This window comes from Colletotrichum abscissum, assembly GCF_030869225.1.
Source record: "Colletotrichum abscissum strain IMI 504890 chromosome Unknown Scaffold_40.1, whole genome shotgun sequence".
Classification (NCBI taxonomy): domain Eukaryota; kingdom Fungi; phylum Ascomycota; class Sordariomycetes; order Glomerellales; family Glomerellaceae; genus Colletotrichum; species Colletotrichum abscissum.
The window spans coordinates 124,159-143,665 of record NW_026850321.1 but is presented as its reverse complement, the minus strand read 5'-3'; the positions used below and the strand labels follow the sequence as shown (position 1 = coordinate 143,665).

The 19,507-nt window shown below is 53.0% G+C and overlaps 6 protein-coding genes across 6 annotated transcripts; 3 read left to right on the top strand and 3 right to left on the bottom strand.

Moving 5' to 3' along the window:
• Positions 1-840: 840 nt before the first annotated feature.
• On the top strand, positions 841-2,091 carry CABS01_12780 (glycerophosphoryl diester phosphodiesterase; the record flags this gene model as incomplete). Its single annotated transcript, XM_060546132.1, has 1 exon — positions 841-2,091. One exon carries the CDS (start codon positions 841-843, stop codon positions 2,089-2,091), a length of 1,251 nt encoding a protein of 416 aa, XP_060395521.1.
• Positions 2,092-2,602: 511 nt separating this feature from the next.
• Positions 2,603-4,147, top strand: CABS01_12779 (diphthamide biosynthesis protein 2; the record flags this gene model as incomplete). The annotated part of the gene is made up of 1 exon (XM_060546131.1): positions 2,603-4,147. One exon carries the CDS (start codon positions 2,603-2,605, stop codon positions 4,145-4,147), a length of 1,545 nt encoding a protein of 514 aa, XP_060395520.1.
• Positions 4,148-4,742: 595 nt separating this feature from the next.
• Positions 4,743-5,457, bottom strand: CABS01_12778 (uncharacterized protein; the record flags this gene model as incomplete). Its single annotated transcript, XM_060546130.1, has 2 exons — positions 4,743-5,294; positions 5,404-5,457. 2 exons carry the CDS (start codon positions 5,455-5,457, stop codon positions 4,743-4,745), a joined length of 606 nt encoding a protein of 201 aa, XP_060395519.1.
• Positions 5,458-6,861: 1,404 nt separating this feature from the next.
• CABS01_12777 (uncharacterized protein) lies at positions 6,862-7,101 on the bottom strand (the record flags this gene model as incomplete). The annotated part of the gene is made up of 1 exon (XM_060546129.1): positions 6,862-7,101. One exon carries the CDS (start codon positions 7,099-7,101, stop codon positions 6,862-6,864), a length of 240 nt encoding a protein of 79 aa, XP_060395518.1.
• A 1,563-nt stretch (positions 7,102-8,664) lies between these two features.
• On the bottom strand, positions 8,665-11,742 carry CABS01_12776 (uncharacterized protein; the record flags this gene model as incomplete). Its single annotated transcript, XM_060546128.1, has 1 exon — positions 8,665-11,742. The coding sequence occupies one exon, from the start codon at positions 11,740-11,742 to the stop codon at positions 8,665-8,667; it is 3,078 nt and encodes a 1,025-aa protein (XP_060395517.1).
• Positions 11,743-15,246: 3,504 nt separating this feature from the next.
• CABS01_12775 (uncharacterized protein) lies at positions 15,247-15,911 on the top strand (the record flags this gene model as incomplete). The annotated part of the gene is made up of 2 exons (XM_060546127.1): positions 15,247-15,314; positions 15,383-15,911. The coding sequence occupies 2 exons, from the start codon at positions 15,247-15,249 to the stop codon at positions 15,909-15,911; spliced, it is 597 nt and encodes a 198-aa protein (XP_060395516.1).
• Between the last annotated feature and the right edge of the window lie 3,596 nt (positions 15,912-19,507).

Sequence of the window (19,507 nt, the reverse complement as noted above, 5' to 3'; positions counted from 1 at the left end):
GGGCCGTGCCGCCGTTGACCCCTCACTCTTGCCCTCTCTTACAACCTTCAGTAGGTACACACTCATAGTACGGAGTACCTAAGGTAGGGTAATAGTCCTGGGAAGCAAACAAACTTGAGGAGGCTACTATTCCTCCATAGATGGTATCTACACGGACGGACGACTCTACAGTACTACTGCGCAATATCTTCAATTCTTTCCAGGGACATGATCCTTCCGTTGACACGTGCTGATACCCAGCGCATTCTGCGGCCAACCGTGTAAACCCCCCCCCCCCCCCCCCATTCATCTTATTCCACGCTGCGAATGCTGTGGGTGGTGCTGACCTTGCCCCTGTCTTTCAAGGACCTACTCCATACATGGGACGGAAACATACACATGCGCTACTAAATCATCACAGGGAAGACATCAGACGGCTATACCGAATGCAAGCATGTGGCCCGGCATTTTGCCAGGGCCTATCCAATCTGCAGCCTTTCACGAACTGCTCAGCATCACGTTGAGAGACTAGCAATGCGTTGGTCATCGTAAACCACGTATTCTACCCCGGGGGCCCTCATCAGAGCTATCCGTCATTGCAGCTGCTGGTTGTCTTGGCAGAACAACCACCACGCTCTTCAGGCTCCTGGAGACCGACCTACATAAGACCGGGTTACCTCGACTCGCGTCCGCTCAAGCGACCGGCCGCTTCCCCCTCTCTCCGTCTCTCTCATCTTCAGCTCCCGCTCCAGCTCTAGCAGTCCTTCCTCCCTCGGCGTTGCTCTCGGCGAGTCCTCTGTTGATCGCTGTGTCCCTCCGTTGCGCGAGACATCGACAAATCATCATCGACCGCCAGTCAAGATGCATTTCAACTCCATCGTCGTCTCGGGCCTCGTGGCTGTTGCTTCCCGCCAAGTCAATGCTGTCCCTTGTCCCAAGCCAGCTCCTGTCTACAAGCCCATCACCAGCATTCAATTGGGGCCGAGACCCTACTGGCTGGTCAACGACATGGACGAGGGCCCTCTTAAGGAAAAACTGCAGTCGTGTTCAGAGCAGCCCATCAAGCCCTCCAGCTGGAGCATTGGGCACCGTGGCGGCGGTACTCTGATGATCCCCGAAGAGTCAGTCGAATCAAACCTTGCCGGTGCGCGTATGGGTGCTGGTGTTCTCGAGTGCGATGTTGCCTTCACCAAGGACCGTCAACTAGTCTGCCGTCACTCCCAGTGCGATCTTCACACGACGACCAACATCGTTACCATACCCGACCTCAACGCCAAGTGCACTATTCCCTTCACCCCCGCCGGCAACGGTACGGCCGCGACCGCCAAGTGTTGCACCTCGGACATCACCGTCGCCGAGTTCAAGACTCTCTGCAGCAAGATGGATGGCTTCAATGCCTCGGCCGTCAACCCCAACGACTTCTTGCTTGGTACCCCGAGATACCGCACCGACCTGTACTCTACCTGCGGCACCGTTATGACCCATAAGGAACACATCGCCATGACCAACGACCTGGGTCTTCAATTCACTCCCGAGCTCAAGGTTCCCGAGGTTAAGATGCCTTTCGAGGGAGACTACACGCAAGAACAGTACGCGCAACAGCTGATTGATGAGTACAAGGAAGCCGGCATTGCCCCTGAGCGGGTCTGGCCTCAGTCGTTCTTCTACCCTGATATCCTGTACTGGCTCAAGGCCGAGCCCGACTTCGGCAAGCAGGGCGTTCTCTTGGACGAGAGTGGAGATACCCCCGAGACCTACCCGGGAGCCGTTGCCAACCTGACCCAGTTTGCTGCTGCTGGTGTCAAGATCATGGCCCCTCCTTTGTACTACCTCGTCACCGTCGAAGATGGCAGGATTGTGCCCAGTTCGTATGCGATCAGAGCCAAGGAGCTGGGTCTCAAGATCATCTCATGGTCTTTGGAGCGTTCTGGCTTCCTCGGAGACGACACCAAGGGCGGTTACTACTACACTTCCATCGCCAACGTCACGAACAATGACGGCGATGTCTATAACCTGCTCCACGTGCTTGCCCAAGACGTTGGCGTCTTGAGCATCTTTTCGGACTGGAGTGCCACTGTCACCTATTACGCCAATTGTTTTGGCCTGTTCTAGGTACCTATAAGCTCTGAAACGAGGAGATGTCATAGAATAGGCAAACTCAGTCCCAAACTAATACCATTTTTCACGATAATGATCAACATTAAGGAAGAACATCCGTAGAAGCACCAGTACCAGCTTATAAGCAGAGAAACCGGTTATGAAATCGGTCGTGATTTCCCCCAAAATAATCATGCTATCTCTTTTAACGAACAATTCCAATGGACATTGCAATATTAGGATTGTGTGCTTTACCAGTGAAAGACGAGAGCCGCCCACTGCCTCCCACGGTGTGCTTAGTAGAGAAGATCGTTGACCAATCGACTTACAAGAGTTTCCAATTCAAAGTGGGTATCACTTAATCATCATATCTACACCGAGCTCACCGACAAGGTGAACCTGAGCCTGACCTTGATTTTTAGTACCCCGCCATTAGCGTGACCCCTCCATCGACTGATTCCTCTTCCTCAACCCGTTTACCAGAAAGAAAAAGTTTTTTCTTGGCCTTCGCAAACAGCCGACGGCCATGACAGAACTATCAGCGGCGCCCGTCCTCTCGACGCCCGCCGAACACACCTTTGAAGACCCGACACCGACGCCCCCACCTCCATCGACCGCCGAGCGCAACCATGTTGAGCTCGCTTCCGTCTACGAGATTGAGCGTACGGCGCGCGAGATCAAGGAGGGCGGTTGGAACCGCGTCGCCCTCCAGTTCCCTGACGCCATGCTACGTGACGCCTCGTGGGTCGCAGAGGCGCTAACGGAAGCTCTGGGCGGCAGCGAAACCTATCGCGTGTACATCCTTGCCGACACGTCCTACAGCGCCTGCTGCGTCGACGAGATCGCGGCCGAGCACGCCGACGCCCAGATTGTCGTACACTACGGCCGCTCATGCCTATCACCGACGTCGAGGCTGCCCGTCATTTACGTCTTTACGCGGCACACCCTCGACATTGACCAAGCAGTCGAGGCCTTTACTAAAGAATTCCACGACAAGCAGCACAAGGTGGTTGTGGTGGCCGACGTCACATATCAGGACCACGTCGCTCCCCTCACAACGAAATTGCGCTCCGCGGGATACACAGCGTTGCTGCAGACCGAAGTGACACATGACCCGACCGGCACGATCCCAAACCGTAAGATCGTCGACTCTTCCTCATCGGACGCCCCCCCAACTACCGACTTGTCCGAGCACTCTCTCTTCCACATTTCAACACCGCCCCCAGCGCTCCTCCTCGCGCTCCAGACCCGCATGGCCTCTCTCCATGTTCTCTCGACGCCGAGCCTGTCGACCGACGATCCAACACGAACAACAAATGCCCTCCTCCGTCGGCGCTTCGCCCGCGTGCTAACCCTGGCCACGGCCGGTGTAGTGGGCATCCTCGTCAACACGCTCTCCGTGTCCAACTACCTCGGAAGCATCGACCTCCTGCGCCGGCGTATCGCCGAAGCTGGTAAAAAGAGCTACACGGTCGTGGTGGGCAAGCTGAATGCCGCGAAGCTGGCCAACTTTGCCGAGGTCGACGGCTGGGTCGTCGTAGGGTGTTGGGAGAGCGGCCTAGTGGAAGAGGACGCCGGGTTCTTCAAGCCCGTCATCACACCCTTTGAGATGGAGGTGGCGCTGAAGCCTGAGAGCGAGCGCGTATGGGGCCTCGAGTGGTGGGGTGGTATTGAGAAGATGGATCACGACGCGGTCAGGCAGGAGGAGGAGCTGGATGAGGACGAGTCGGCGCCGCCAGAATACGACTTGCGCACCGGCAAGCTGGTGGCCAGTCGGCCGATGAGAATGCCGATACGGTCGGCCAACAGCGAATCCAAGACCGGCGGCGACAACGGGGAGGAAAGCAGCAGCAGCAAAAAGCCTGGTGAGTCGGCTTTGGTGAAAAGAGCAATGGGCGAGGTGGCCACCATCAACGGCGTGCTAAGCCCCGGTGCCGAGTACTTGCGTTCGCAACGGACGTGGCAGGGTCTCGGAACGGACTACGACGAGGAGAGCAGCACCGTCGTCGAGGAGGGCCGGAGCGGTGTTGCGCGGGGTTATACGGTTGGCGAGGACGCTGGCAGGGCATGAATAAGAGTGACGACTGACGGGTTATATTGAATCGGCGCAAGGCAGGGTACCAAAAACACACATACACATAGACTACTAGTGAGAACCTCAAGATACCAATTTTCCCATCGTGATTTGACATGCCATTGCTGCCGTGTTCTGAAAGTGCGATTTGGCCTGCACACCCACCGCAGATCACCTCACGGCCAGTCGTTCGGCCAAGCCAAGCAGTCGTTCTGAGTGTGGTAAGGATGAGGAGAAAGTACAAGACAATCACCAAGCCGGATACAGGCAAACGATAATGGCCTGTGCAAAGGCAAAGCACGGCAGAAAAAAGATGTCGTGAATTAATGCCGTTAGATTCGTCATCATAAACGAGTATGTCGTCCACTACATGCGCCGGGTCGCTGGAATTACATGAACCATCCCTGAGCATCGGTCATATGCTCTCCACATCCTATCGTATCATGTCATGGTATCTTATCTTGTCTTCTTGTTTTTCTCGTTCTTGTACAAGTCGTCAAATCCCTCCCTACCCCTCCCACCCCCCCCCCCCCCCCCAAAAAAAAAAAAAAGAAATGCATTGCAATTATCGTCAATCTCGGTTGAAGAGATGTTAAACGTAGACGCGACGGTGAGAGTGGGAGCTGCGACGGCTGTGGGAGCGGTGGCTGTGGGAGCGGTGACGGCGGTGACGGCCGTGGTGGTAGGACTTGCGCTCGTAGCTGGAGGACAGGCGGTCACCGTGCATCCAGGCGAGAACGGCGGTGAAGAAGAAGAGGATGGTGTTGATGATGCCAAAGACCCAAGATGCCTTGAGCATGGCACAGGGCTTATCGGTGAAGAGGTTGAAGCGGGGCCCAGAGATGGTGACGAGGCCGGGGAAGTTTGCAGACCAGCGGCCGTCGCGTGCGAGGTTTGTGCAGTCGACATAGTTGATGCCGCGAAGGTACCAGACGGCGGCAATGAAGGCACCAACGAAACCAAGGTCGATGACTGCGACGAAGAGTGCATTTGTGCTGCTGCGGTGATAGCTGAAGAGGGTGAAGATAGCCCAGGCGAGGGCGAGGACGGAGACGATGAAGAGGACAAGGATAGAGTCGGGGACGATAACGTTGCGCTTTACGAAGCCATCGACGAACCAGGCGAGCATGCCCATGGTTGGGATCTGTGACATTGTGTTAGTTGAAACAACACTTGAAATTTTCTTTACAAAAAAATAAAGAATAAGAAAACTGAGTAGTCGAGGTAACGTATCGACGAGGGAGAAAACGTACCAAGGTGACGATTTGGAGGAATCGCGTCGCCGCGAACATGACGGCGAACAACATGGCGGGCGGTTGGGAGCCCAAACGGCCAGGCAAGAAGCTACCGGTTGCTGTGTGGAAAAGATGCGACAAGCTGCGACAAGATGCGCCGGCGGTAGCGGTGGTGTTATTATTGTTATTGCGCTTGCGACAGGCGACTACGGATTCAAAGAGTCTTGAGATCGACAAAGACAAAGGCTATCGATGAAGGGGAGCTGCCAAGGTAGGTAGAGCAGGTAAGTGAGAAAGCAAAAAATCAAAGTCCCGCGAGCTCGGGGGGAGGGGGGTTTCTGTCGCTCGTGTTTTGTTTTTAATAGAGCCCTTTCAGATGAACGGGCGGGTGGTTGGGATGGGGTGGGAAGGGTGATTAAATAAACAAGGCGTGACTTGCGTGTGTGAGCCAGAAACAGAGCCAATGCAGGTCGGGTTTGGGTTTGGGTCAGCAAGCCTTGCAAGTTGCAAGTTGCAAGTTGCAAGTTGGGACAAGCCCATCCGGGGTGGGCAGCAATAGCAAAATTAGACCGGGGGGTGGGCGAGGGAGTATGCGCGTGGGTGTAGGTGTGTGTGCGTAGATAGAGAGAGAGAGAGAGGAGAAATAAAAAAGCAAGGTAAGTCGCAATGCGCAAGGCCAGGTTTATTTCGTCGTGGTGGTAAACAGGTGCAATTCGTTGGTGTGTGGTACTCGAATGGGGGAGGTTGGGCTGGATCGCGGGTTGCCAGTCAAGGATTGCATGGGCCAAGGATGATGGAGATGTCAAGGTGTAGTGCAAGGTGAAAGGAGAATGGTCGAGCATTTCATTCATGGATGGTGAGGCAGCAAAAAGGTAAGGTAAGGAAGGCCAATGTAACATCCAAGATGCCGGATACCCTGCCCGTTTCCCGCCTTTTTGTCATTTCCTGTCGTATCTACCATATTTTGCTCTCACTCTCACTCTCACTCTCACTCTTGTCTGTAAATTTCAATCTCGCACTCGTGTGGATTGGATCAACCATGAGGTGGAGAGGCAGGTGTGCGATGGGACGGAATAGGTAGGAACGGGGATGAAGGCCTCACAATCTCATAAAGTGACAGATTCACATGGGTCCGGGAATCACTATGGTGGAAGAAAGAGGGTTCCGGCTGCGCAGCTCGGTGCAGCGGTTCGCGCTCTCTCTCGCACCTTGGATATGCATATAGACAGGCAGACATGGCTTGTTGGGTATGGCTATTGTTGCACGGCCTTGCTTGATGGCTGTCTCCAAGGGCCAGGGACGAGCAAACGGCCGTCAAACAATGACACGGACTGCAGACAAGCATGTCGCAGAGCGGGAGCCCGAGCACCCTTGATTTCTCTCTCGAGTGTCCGCCCCGTACTATGTAATGTACTCTGCACTCTGCACCCGGTACGAATGACCAAGGATGTCTGACTTCAATTGGTAAGGTAAGATCTAGCCCGAAAACTCGGTAGAGGGTAAAGGGCAAGTAATGTGAGGACTGTGAGGTAAGAGAGAGGTGTTTGCTGATGAAGCCTGGTTGAAGTGAGCTGTGGTGAGGTGAGGTGCATCACCAGAAATGACGTCGGCGATCGGCCTCCTCTCTGTCCCCTTTTGGCCGAGGCCTGAGGTGCCATCTGCGGCCTGCCCAGTTCCTTCCCTTGCACTTTCCTTCCACCCTGCACTTGCTTCCATAGGTACCTTGCTGTGTACACATCTACCTACCTACTGCGAGGTAAGGTACTCTGTCGTGTCTGTCCACCAAGTATCATGGCACCTTACCTGCACTGCAAGGAACCTACTCTGCAAGGTACCTCACAAAAACACCATCTTTCTTCGCGACTCTCTCGCCGGCATCTATACGCATACATGGCCGTCATCTTACAGATTAGGCTGTCCAGTCTCTCCAATCAAAGGTGCTGCAGAATGGAGAGGAAAGCAACCGGGCGATGCGCTCATTTTTGATGGCTGATTTCTTGCCCTGTCAATTCTGCCAATCGCATTGTCTATCCACACCATTACTGGTGCCCGGACTCACTCATTCGATCCGGGATCAGAAGCCGTTGAGGTATCTCAGTCGAGGTAACACAACTTGGTACGGCCACATACATCTTACGAGACCTTGGTTTTCCGGCCAGCAAAAAGCCATAGACTCATGGTCCAGACACTCGCAGCGTCAGGGTCAGACAGGCAGACCCCAAGTCCCCAACCGTCCAACGGCAAACAACTCATCCAACGTGGAGTTTTGCAATCATCTCGGCCAATCCTGTGTCTTTTCAAGACCCCCGGCACTGTTGCACGAGGAACCACTCCAACCTAAAATCGGCGGGGCTGGTCATCATCATCCACCATGGCCGCCGGGGGAAAGAAAAATAAAATAAAAGAGTGGAGATGATGAGGTGGCTGGGGTCTGGGGCTGGGCTTGCGCTGGGCCGCTGGCCTCGACCCATCCCTCCCACTCAAAATCCCATCGCGACATCGTCTCTCCATCCTCGCGCCTTCATACCAAGTATGTAGACCCGTAGTGTACCTTACGGAGTGCATCCGTACGTGCGTGCACAGAGTATGGTTCCTTTCACGCTTGCACTCCGCATCGCCGGCGACGGCTTCAAACATCACGGCAGCAACACGGCCCTGATTCGGCCCAAGTGGAGTCTCAAGACTACGAGAATGGGACAATAGTAACGAGAAGCTACTAGGTGGGTACACCACGTCACCGCCGCCGTCGATTCTGACGACCAACAAATGTCTCTGAATTGCGCCTTTTCCTGTGCCACGATCCTCGTGATCCTAATCATCCCTATTCTGACCTCCAACCCAAGTAGAAGGGGGCCATTTAGCTAAGGATCCTTGACCCAATTAACCAGTCTGGGCCAAACCATCTTGACAAGCGTCCAGACAAGCTACAGTCTATCCAAAATCACACCTCACCCACACCTCCCTTTCTAATGCTATCACATGTATCTATTCCAAGGGTCAGACTGGTGACAATCAGGTAGTGATTCGTATCTCATTCGACCAAAAAACAGTACGAGCAAATTGGCGGGTATCACTCAATCAACACAAGCAAGGTACTAACTAAACTATCCCATCTCCAACTTTTATGTCCACCTCCAAGTAAAGAGAAAACTCAAAGCCAGCCCAAGATATCTACAGCTGGCCACCTGGCATCAGCTCAGGAATATATACAAAAATTATTTCGTCCCATCACGCCAGCTCCATCTCCAAAATGGCTTGGCTGCCCTAGCCTCGTCCACCTCATGGCTCATGATCATCAATCACATCCAAATCAAAGTCCCGAATTCGTGGCGCCATGCTGTCCGTCTCAGACCCCTCGCGCTTCACTCGTCCATGATTATACCCACCCCGCGCGCTCTTCCTATCCAACGTGTCGTCGAATGCAAGGAAGCCTCCTGATCCCGTGATGTTGCTTGGCAAGGGGAGCGACTGCTGCTCGTGCTGCGAGGCGCTGCTGGATCGCGCATAATTGCCGTGGGAGCCGTTATTATCCAAGAAGGCGCTCAAGTCACGCCTTCGAATGGGCAGTTCCATTGCCTCTCCTCGCTCTACGCCGCCGGCGCCGGTGCCGCCAAACGTGGCGGCACTGCGCATACTTCCCGGTCCGCCGCCCAGGCCCTTGACATTATCTCGCGACTGCGCTCTCTTCATGTTGGTACCAGGTCGACTGGATGCTGGTGTACGGATGCTGCTGGCTGTGTCGCTTTCGCTAACGACGCTGTACGCCGAGCTGAAATGAGGCGCCGAACCCGTCGAGTGGATGGACCGGGTCCCGGTCGTCTGATACCCAGACCCTCGCGATGTCGTCGAAGCCGGGGCGCGCGGGTACGCAAATGGGCGGGCGAGGTTTTGCACTGGACTGGTATTGCCCGATCCGCCCGAACTCTCAGCGCCGCCGTTGTTCGGCGTGTTCCAGCTGAGCTGTACTATCCAACAGTGAGATAGCTCGTGCGAGGCTTCGTCTGTCGTGCTGGAGCCCTTCCACGGAGGGACTCTTGTGCCCCTGAGGCGCGGAGACAGATGATACGGCACTCCGTCGCGGTATCGCACATTGGGGGCGTCCACCGACACACTCGCCAGCGTCTGTAGAATGCCGTAGATCAGAACCCAACGTCCCCGTCGGGCTACGGCCGGATCGACCTCAGTGACACTGTCGCTCTTTTCGAATTTCACAAAGGCGTCAATTAGGTCCGATTGTGTAAAGTCAGAACCAAGGATATAAATGTTAGTGGCCTCGGTGTATGCCAACTGAACTCGTCGTTCCAGAGCACCCGCTCGGCCACCGTTGTTGGCACCTGCGCCAGTCTTCTTCTTGAACATGGAGCTCTCCTTTGACGGCGCTGGCGGAATGGATTCGGGTACCATGGGGTATGGATGAGGGATATGTGGAAACCGCAACTTATTGTCGAACTCAACGAGGATGTCTGTGATGGGAATGTCGATGTCGGCATCAAATCCCTTGTCCTTTTCGCTCTGCATCATCCATTTGCGCCCTGATCGCGCCTCGGACATGTCCCAGACAATATCGCGGTTGACGAGGTAGTCATACAGCGCCCCAAAGTCCTTTTGCAATGATTGTGCCACGCTCCTTGTAAGCCACATGTCCTCGCCGTCGGAGTCTGGGAGACCGGTTGTCTGAGCCGGCGGCCACGCTCCTTGTGAGTGAAGGTAGTGGTTCAAGAAGAACTTTTGTAAACGGTCTGCAGCCGCCTTTGCCTGACCACCAACACCTGCCGGCCACAGGTCGCCATACTGGAACTCCACGAGTCTTTCTTCGGCCGCCTGGACGCGGAGCTGCGTCTCGAGACATGCCCGCTCCAGGAGCGCGCGGGTGATGGGCGTGAGGTCTTTGAAGTCGGCGCATGTCTCCAGCTGGCTGTACATGCCGGCGCAGTGTAGAAAACTCTCCCGCCAGCCCTCCTCCCATCGCACAGCTGACCCTTCAGACCACGCCAGCAAGCTGACAGCCGTTTCCGGGTCGTTGCGCACGTCATCTATTCCCCGGGCTGACAGATAGTTCAAGATCATGCCGACGTTGTCCGCGTCCGGTGGCATGTAGGCATCCAATCGCATGTGCAGGTCGGAGAGAGCCTGGTGGAGCGTCAACCCGACCAGAGATGCGTGATAGAGCAAGGCAAAGACGTTTCTTGTTGTAATATGGCTTCTGAGTTGTTCTGTCTTGGTCATGTTTGCAGGAGTCGGGAAGTACATTTCGTATGAAATTTGCCCATCAGCTTCGCCGAGATCCTCCGAGATGGGCGGTGTCGGTTGCCCACCGCGCATGTGTGGCCGAAGCATGGGTGGCGCACCCTGTGGAGATGGGGGCATGTAGATGTCCTCCTCGGTTGTGCCCTCCCGAAGCAACGTGATGAGATACCTCGATTCGGTCGCTTCGATTATGTGTGAGGATAGTCTGAAGGATGGGTTCGGCCGTGGGGCTTGGCCCTTGTGCCCGAAGAAGACGAGAACATCACCATTCGGATCCCACAGTTCGGGGTCTTTGCGTAGCTTATTCCACCTTTGAACAGGTCTTCCAGCGCCGATCCATCGCTTGATGGGCGGCGTGGTCGGCACAGGAGGCAGCTTCGATGCCGGGGGTGGTGATGTAGGCAGATCCATATCCTGATGTCGCATTTGTTGATTCATGTGCTGCATGTGGTGCATGTGGTGTTGGTGCTGCTGCTGCTGCTGCTGCTGCTGCTGTTGGTGTTGCATGTGCATCTGCCGCTGTATGTGCATCTGCTGCATCGTATCCATGTTGAACTGTTCATAGGTGTAGTCGAGCTCCGTGGGAGACATTGGGGCGGGATTCTGATGTTGACCCGGGCGTACAGTAGCGACGGATTCAGGACGGAAGTCGAGTTCCTTGTCTTTGCGCTTGAAGGTGAAAGTCTTGGCCAGGCCTCTCCTTACATCCTCGCTCTTCTTGTCCAGCCTGCTTCGCAAACCCGACTTCTCAATGCCCGAGACGTCTTCCGTCTTGATGGTAGGTCTCCGGGCGCGGGCATAGGCGAAGTCGTCTAGGGGGCCGGAGCTCCCGTCACGACGGCCGCCCTCACTGCTTCCACTGCCACTGCCTATGCTGGGTGTGCCTGGCTTGATGTCGCGTGGAGGCTCTGAGAACTTGAGGAAGCGTGCATTTGTAGTGCCGATGCCGGTGCCAACGGGTAAAGATGCGCCGGTCTGGGGAAGCGGAAACTCGGGGATGGTGAGGTCTTCATATTCTCCTATTATGCCGCCGGTATTTGATCTTGCCCTCGCCTTTTCCTTCTCGGCTTGAGTGATCTTCTTGCGCACATAGGCGCTTCGGCCGGACATGTTGACGGGTGATTCTGCCGGTAAAGAGGCGTTGCTCACGAAGAGCCGCTCACGCGCTGTGGATGGGCCAGTCTCGGTCTGAACGAGTTACAGGTTATCCCAGGAGTTTGGTGTGGAAAGGATGCTGTAGCGACTGCAGCTGTCGCGAACGTCGATATTCAAGACGTGAGAAGAGCTGCACAAAGGATCTCCGTAGAGGAAGAGGAAGTGATAAAATTGAGAGAGACAGAGGGGGACAGAGACGACAGACAGACAAACAGACAGAGGTGAGTGAATGGCAGCCCACCCCCAGAGTGAGTCGAGATAAGATAAGACGACTCAAAAGTCCCCTAAAAGACCTAACCTGGCAAGTGCCTGCCTTAGGTGGCTTACTGTACCTAGGGTACACTGCTGCAGAGTACCTTACTCCGTAATGTACCTAAGTACCGAATGTAATTGGTACAGGGAACCTCAGGTACAAATTGCCCTGATTGGTGCTTTGGATGGGTAGATAAGGTACCTTTGGGGGGACCTGGTAGGGAGTCGAAATGAGCATGGAATGAGGGAGCTAACTCTGATAAGGTACCGAGGTAACCAACGTAAGGTAGGTACTCCGTAAGGTACGGGACAGGTAAGGATTTGTTGCTGCAGTCGGGTGCTCCCTGAGATGAGCCTGGTGAGGTGAGCCCAGTCACGCAGATGAGAGAGGTGGTGAAGAGAGCGAGTGTGATGGTGAGGGTGAAGGTGAGAGTGAGGGTGAGAGTGAGAGTGAGAGTGAGTTGGTGAGCACTGGGGTACGGACAGCGGGGAGCCCAGCCGATTTGGGGTAGAAGGTTCCCGGCCCGGGGGGGGGGGGGGCAATGGCGCTGCTCCTGTGGCGTGTCGTTCCCCAAATGACGGTCCGTTTTAGGGTGTCTTGGGCGTTTGTGGTGCGTCTATTGCGCCCGCTGAGATGGGCGGATGCGGCCGAGTTTTCCCTTCTACGTTTTTTTTTTCTTTTCCACCTTGTCTTTTCTCCCTCTTCTCTATCGTCTGTTTCGTTTTGATCTTCGCCCGTCGGATCTTCTCTTTCTGCAGGTTGTGTATCTAGGAACGAGTCGTCTTCCTTCGCTCTGTGTGTTCCGCTTCAGATGAATGAATGAGACCTCGGACGACGGGACTAAAGGCAGTCACTCATCAGCATGGTTCAGAGGGCAGAGCGGAAAGAGGAAATTGGCTTCGGGCACCAAAGAGAATGACTCCTCACGTACGCTCAAAAACAGTTTGTGGATCATGAAAGGCCCCGGTCAGGTAGGTACTCGATGCGTTTTGGTGAGATGAAAATGGTCGGATGAGAGCAGCGTGGATGGAAAGAAGGATGCATGCCAAGATCACAAAACAGACCTCTTTGCAGCAGCAGCATCCATTCAATTCAATTCTTTTTCGACGACCGAACGATGCCAAGCAGACGTGCTGCGTACTCGATTTATATGTAGGAGCCGAGAAACCCGATCCAGAGTCAACAGAGTATCGCTGTTTCTGTGTGGGATTCGCGCCACCGCTCAAGTTTCGGATTCTGCTCGAAGGATCCCTTAACATCCGTAGTGTCGTAGCGATTGCGTCGAGAACGCCCGTTTGTACGCAGCTAGTTGTCGTTCGGCCGGCCCGGTGAAGTATGGGAATCACTCGGTTCCCGGACAGCTTCGTCGAGTCCGCGCGTGGCTGATCCAGTCGTAAGGTAAGATGGTGAACCTGCAAAGAGGGAAACACAATAACAAACTAGAAACAAAGCAGCAGAAGTAAAGCAAGACACCGGGTCACACGCGGACCAAGGTAAGCTGACACTGACACTGTCAATGAGACGAGCTCGCAGAATGAGAAGGAAGGGGGCATATCCCCCAGATATCCAAGTCATGCCTGCTTCAGACTCCAGCCTTCGCGTCCGTCACCTTCGCGGCTTGTCTCTTCTGCAGCTGGGCCAACCTGAAAAACGCCCGTTGACATGTACCTTGCCCTGCTCGGCCTTACATGGCCTTGCTTGCCTTGGCTAGGAGCCGGCCATACGGATACAGCCCTTGCTGAACCGAGCGTCCAACGCCGTCCTTGTCCTCGTCCTCCGTCCCGTCCGTCGGCATCTGCAGTGCTGCACACTCGTAGCAAGCTAGATTCGTGGGGGACGCCCCGGCTGTGACAAAGAGCCAACGCCAGCGGTCGACCCCAGAAGAAGTCTTTGCAAGCTTCTTCTTTCCTTGCACTCTGTACCCGAAGTGATGCTGATAGTCAGTCTTCTTCGGTATGGACTGGAACTATTCACTGTTTAACTCCATCGTTTTGCATTACTAGAGGATTGCCGTAGTATATATAAACGCTACCCTGCCCTCGAATTCCGTACTATTTAACCTTAACCCTTTTCTTACCTATCCTTTCTTCTATTTTACCCTCTCTCTCGTTAAGGGATTATTAAAATCGTAGTTTCGATAGCTTATTAATAAGTTAGTATTATTATTTAAAAATAAGTAACCTATTCTTATACGTAAGTATTAAAAGTCTTATTATTATAGAAATAATAATAAATATACCGGAGTACTTAAAAGAGCTTTTTAATAAATTTTTAATACTATTTAAAGTAATTATCTTTAAGCTATAAAAAAAAGCCGAAGTACTATATTAATACGGCCTTATTTATTTTATTAGTACTAATAATACCCTTTTTAGTATAAGATATATTAGTAATACTTTATAATTATATTATTACGCTTTATAAATCGTACTTAACGTTAATAAGGATTTTAATATTATTTACTAAGTATTTTATTAAGATTATTATCGTAAAGTTAATTTAGTTATTAATATTTTAATAAGTATTTTAACTTAATTTAGAGGCTCTTATAGCTCTTAATTAGAGGTTTTTAAAGGACTTATAATTAGACTTTTTATTTATTATAAATAAAACTATTACGGTTAAAGTTATAATACTACTTATAGACCTCGATAATAAGTAGTTAATAATATAATTATTTTTTTTTTATAATAAGCTTAAAAAAGTATTTTAATTTAAGTACTAGGTAGGTACTATACTGTTTTATTAAAACTATATTCTTGTACTTATAACTTAGAAAGAATTAACTTTCTTCGATAACAAGGTACTTAGACTGGAACCATTGGTGATTTTGTCCCGCAAGGGGCCCTGGTAAAGCCCAGGAACAAGGGTGATTGCTGCCAAGAGCCCGACGCTGTACGAAGTACATAGTAAGACGGCTCAGCATGCAAAGAGTGCACCACGCTCGGCGACCAGAAGGATCCAGGCCCTGGTCTCCCAGTCCGATTGATTGTGCCTCGCTGATTGATTTGATTGACTGACTGACTGACTGATATGACATGTTAGATTGGGAAGGAGAAACTCTGCAATTTTTCAACAGAGACGCCGCTTGTTGTGTCTATCAGGAGGTATCCATAGGCACGAACAACGCTAGATTGTCACTCCAGAGTCCAGATCATCACGGCATGGGGCCCTTTGCATGCCATGGACTTTTGGCATGGCATGGCATGGCATGGCATGGATCGTCGCGTCCTGTTTCTAACTTTGCCATGCAGGTGACAATTATCGAGTACTGGTAATTACATGTCAATATCACCATGAACTCTGCTGACGGAGGCTCACTCTTGGGAAAGAAGTTACCAAGATGTCCAACGCATGGACGAATATTCCGTACAGACGGATAGAGAGAACTGCTCGTCGACTCCTCTTTTTGCTCCGAGATGGGCCCCCAACTGCGATGCATCCGTCCATCCGAGGTTCCCATCGGATGAGCCATCCACCTTCATGCCCACCCAACCCCCGAGTTGAGACTGCAATGTTTCAATATGCATGGTTCCTCGAGGGCAGGGCTCCAGGAATCCGCCCATATTCCATTGAACCCAAGTCTTTGGGTCGCATTCTGATTCCTCAAGGGACTGTGTCGCCGTCGCCGAGGATGCAACATGGCGACGCCGGCCACACCCTTGTCGTCGACTCGCGGCGAGCCATGTTGTCCAATTTGCTTCGCAGTGTAAGCATTTGTCGCCGTCGTGGTCGTACTGCGCAATGTACGGATACGGAGCGCTACATATATTCAGGGCACAAGGCACAGAGACCCAACAATGATTGTTGCCCATCCACTCATCCAGATAATCAGCCGAAGCATAATCACGACACCCATGCAGGCAAATAGCAAACACAAGAGAGCTAGTGAGAATGGCAACGAGCGTCACAATCTAGGGGTAAATCCCCTCTATATACGGATACCTATGTACCACTACGCAAGCTTGGCCTGCTGTTTCCAGGTTGTATTTCCACACGCGCTATGCCTCATTCTTCAACCGCCTTTTCCCATCTTGTGCGGAAATAAAAGAAATGAAAACACAGAAAAGTCAAAAGTACCAACGCTGCAGAGAAGGTCCTCATTAACAGAAACCGTTGCAAGCCCGACGCCCTTGGCCCCTTATCAGCGATCACAAAGGACATGCCCCTTGCAGTCGCAATTGCACTAATGCAGGCAAATTTGGCCGTCATGCTGAGTATCCATCTTGATTCTTGGGTGTATGGGGTACGTAGTACATACGGATAAGGACAACTATCCGTACTTGGTCCGAATCTCCAAGGCGCGCGATCGCTGCTCAGCTTCCTGATATGAACCGTGGAAACCTGTGACTGTTCAGCTTCCCAAGGCCAGAGATTGACTTGATATATGTGATGCTCAGTCCCTCAAGGTCCAGAGACTGGTAGCCTGCAGTGTACGGAGTAGGTCGTAGGTATAGACAGCCACGACAACTAATGGCATCCCCCATGTCAAATTTCACACTGCATCGCTTCTTTGTCCTCATCTAGAAGCTGCCGGACGCAATTCTGGAACTTAGCCCAATATTCGCGGTTCGCCTCGGTTGGGTTGGTTGTGTACCAGTCTTCATGTTCTATCCATATGGAGTACAAACGCAACATCAGATAGCCTACCAGCCCTCCATCCATCCAGGGGAGACTGGCGCAGCCCGCTGTCTATTGGACGCAAGGCGCAGACGTCCTCTCGATATCGCCCAAGGTTCTCAAGGGCCGCATCTCTTGCATTGTGTCCTCCGTGTCAGCTGCACTACAGCATCTCACCATGTGGGAGTTTGTGAGCTGCACCCCAACTCTCGGCCGGAAACCCTGTCGTCACCAGTTCGCAGGACCCGGTCAGGCTGTCACCCCTATTGTTTACCGTGGAAGGCCAGCAAAGGTTAGACAGCTGGAAATCCCAACGTTAACTCAACATAGTTGATCAAGTGGCTCCTGGACTTCTTGAAAGTCTACTCCTCCCGATGAACGTTTCTTTGTGCCGTGCTTTCGTCCCAGCCATCATGAGATGGGCGGCACGTCCTGGTCAGCACTAACAAGGCAAGCCCAAATCACCCTCCAAACGCCGTCGCGCGAAAGCGGCGGGCGTAGGTATTCCGTCAGACTGTTCACCCTAACGTACAGCATATAGCTCCTGGTTTGATTGTGCCAGGAACAAGTCCGAGCGGAATTGGTTTAAAGGATTGCCAAAAGTTGAAGCCCCCAGGATCATGGATAACCGATAGATATGGCGTAGGAGCCATTGGAAACAGCGATTTTACAATGGGGGAAGAAGCTTGAAGATATGGGTACACGATGAGTTTGCAGATGTTAGTTTTGACGGCTCTTGGTAACGTAACAGATCCAGAGCGCCGGGTTCCTCATGTCCCAAGTCCCTCCCCTCCTCTCCCCCCGCCCCCTTCCTCCCCTGGGCCCTGGGCCCTTGGAGTCTTGGACCCTAAACTAACAAACTACTGCGTGCGTCCGTGACTCTTTGCCGATCAGTCATGGCCACATGGCATCCATCGACGGTAGCAGCCCTGCCCCCTCCGCCCTGACCTCGAACCAGTGGGTCTGGCGTGTGGACCCTGCTCGCAGGTGAGCCGTGACACTTCTCACCTGGTAGGTAGGCGAGTAGGATTATTATGTGTAGAGTTTAGTTTGTGCCACGACTTACGCGTTCCTGACCTACATGTCTTTCAACATACAGCTTGATGTCTGGTGGCACTGGTGCATGTGCATTTTGCAAGGCTGCACGCGCAGTCAAGCTACAATAGAACTTGGTACAGATACAGAATCAAAACCACTAGGTATGAACCTGTGATTGCGACGCCATATTCGTACGAACATGAGGATTCAACCACCGGGCGTGCCTCAAACTGTAACCTCCGCCGGGCTGCATCCCCATCACATTCCTGCAACGCCAGAAAGCCCCCCCTCCCCCCCCCCTTTTTTTTTCCTTTGCGGCTATCCAGACTGCGAGCATTCGAAGCCTACTGTAGCCAGGGATCCGTCAGACCAACGAGGCAGCAGGGCCCCGGTAAGCCCGTAACAAGAAGCTCGTTGCCATACACTTTCTTAATCAACCAAGCCACGCCCTCTAGCTCTGAACCATCCACACATAGGTATAGGATCTGAACTGGAGGGGTCAAGAGTCAGCCCTCGAGTGGGAGCTGTGGTTTTTGACGGCATAAGTATCCCTCAAAGCCATGTCCGTAGCAGGCTCAGTTGGCTCGCAAAGGGACCAACCTAATATACGTACAGATCGGAGATGTGAACACATGATGAAATGGCCGCCACTACGCAATGATGATCCCTTGGCGGCCGTGACATCGCAGCTTCGAGATGGATGTGTTGGCTGGGGCCAACACGAAGGAGGGCCAACATGGACAATGGTGGCTAGACACCGGCCCTTTGTCCGTCGAGCTCCGGCTGACACGCCGCAAGATCTGGGTGATTCGGGAATGGCTGATGACATCTAGAATGGACAGCCTCGGGCTGTCCGCCGATTGAGCGGGACAATCCACCGCAGTCCGCTTGAGCTCTCCGGTTCTGACACCCGAATGTCCCCTTTACGGAGTAAATAGATCCGGTTCCTCCCCTCCCTTTTTTTGTCCGTTCATTAGGGCGAAGATTTAGTGAAAAAGGGAGCGGGCGGGCCCGCGCACGGCGCTCAAGGCGGCTTCAGCGTGATGCTGCTTTTGTTGAAAATGGATATGAAGTTATGAACACCATAACACAGATACTCGTACCATATATGTATCCCGTATCCGTACCCCGTACACTATTGACAAGGAGTGGAGCCATCATCTTATGGGAGACGCTGCTCGGAATATTGCCCTCCTCTAAACCCACGCGGTGTCCATCTTATTCCCAATCGTCGCCCACAGTTTCGCCCACCCATGAGCCAAAATTCACAGCGCCAAACTATTTCCCGATCCTCCGAGTCCAAGCTGGATGCCAAAGCCCGACGATGAGGTGGTCGGTATCAGTGATTGATCAACACATCGACACCATTCCCGAAGTTTAGCCACAAGTCGCCTTCATGTGTGGTCAAGTAGGCTCTCATCGCCTGGAAGCCAAAGTCAGTTGCCTTCTTTGTAGCCGCTTAAATTGATCATGAGGACACCGTACGGATATTGGTTTTTTGCTTTTGATAATCTGACTCTGCGGAGTAGATCGGGGCTGATTGGCCCCAGCCTCCGAGCCTCCGAGCCTCCGACAAAGGCCAAGGTGACGGCCAACGGAGACTTTCTTACTCCCTGCCATGGCCCGTGTGAACTGGGGTTCTGCCCATCACGTTACCAAACTCCACTGAATAACATACATAGTACGTAGGTTTTTCTGCCGAGCACGGCAAACACGTTGTTTCCCTCGCCCACAGGGACACCGCTGATCGTGTTGATCGCGTTGATCCGGACGAACAACCGAGACATGGAGCAGACGGCGAATAGGTAT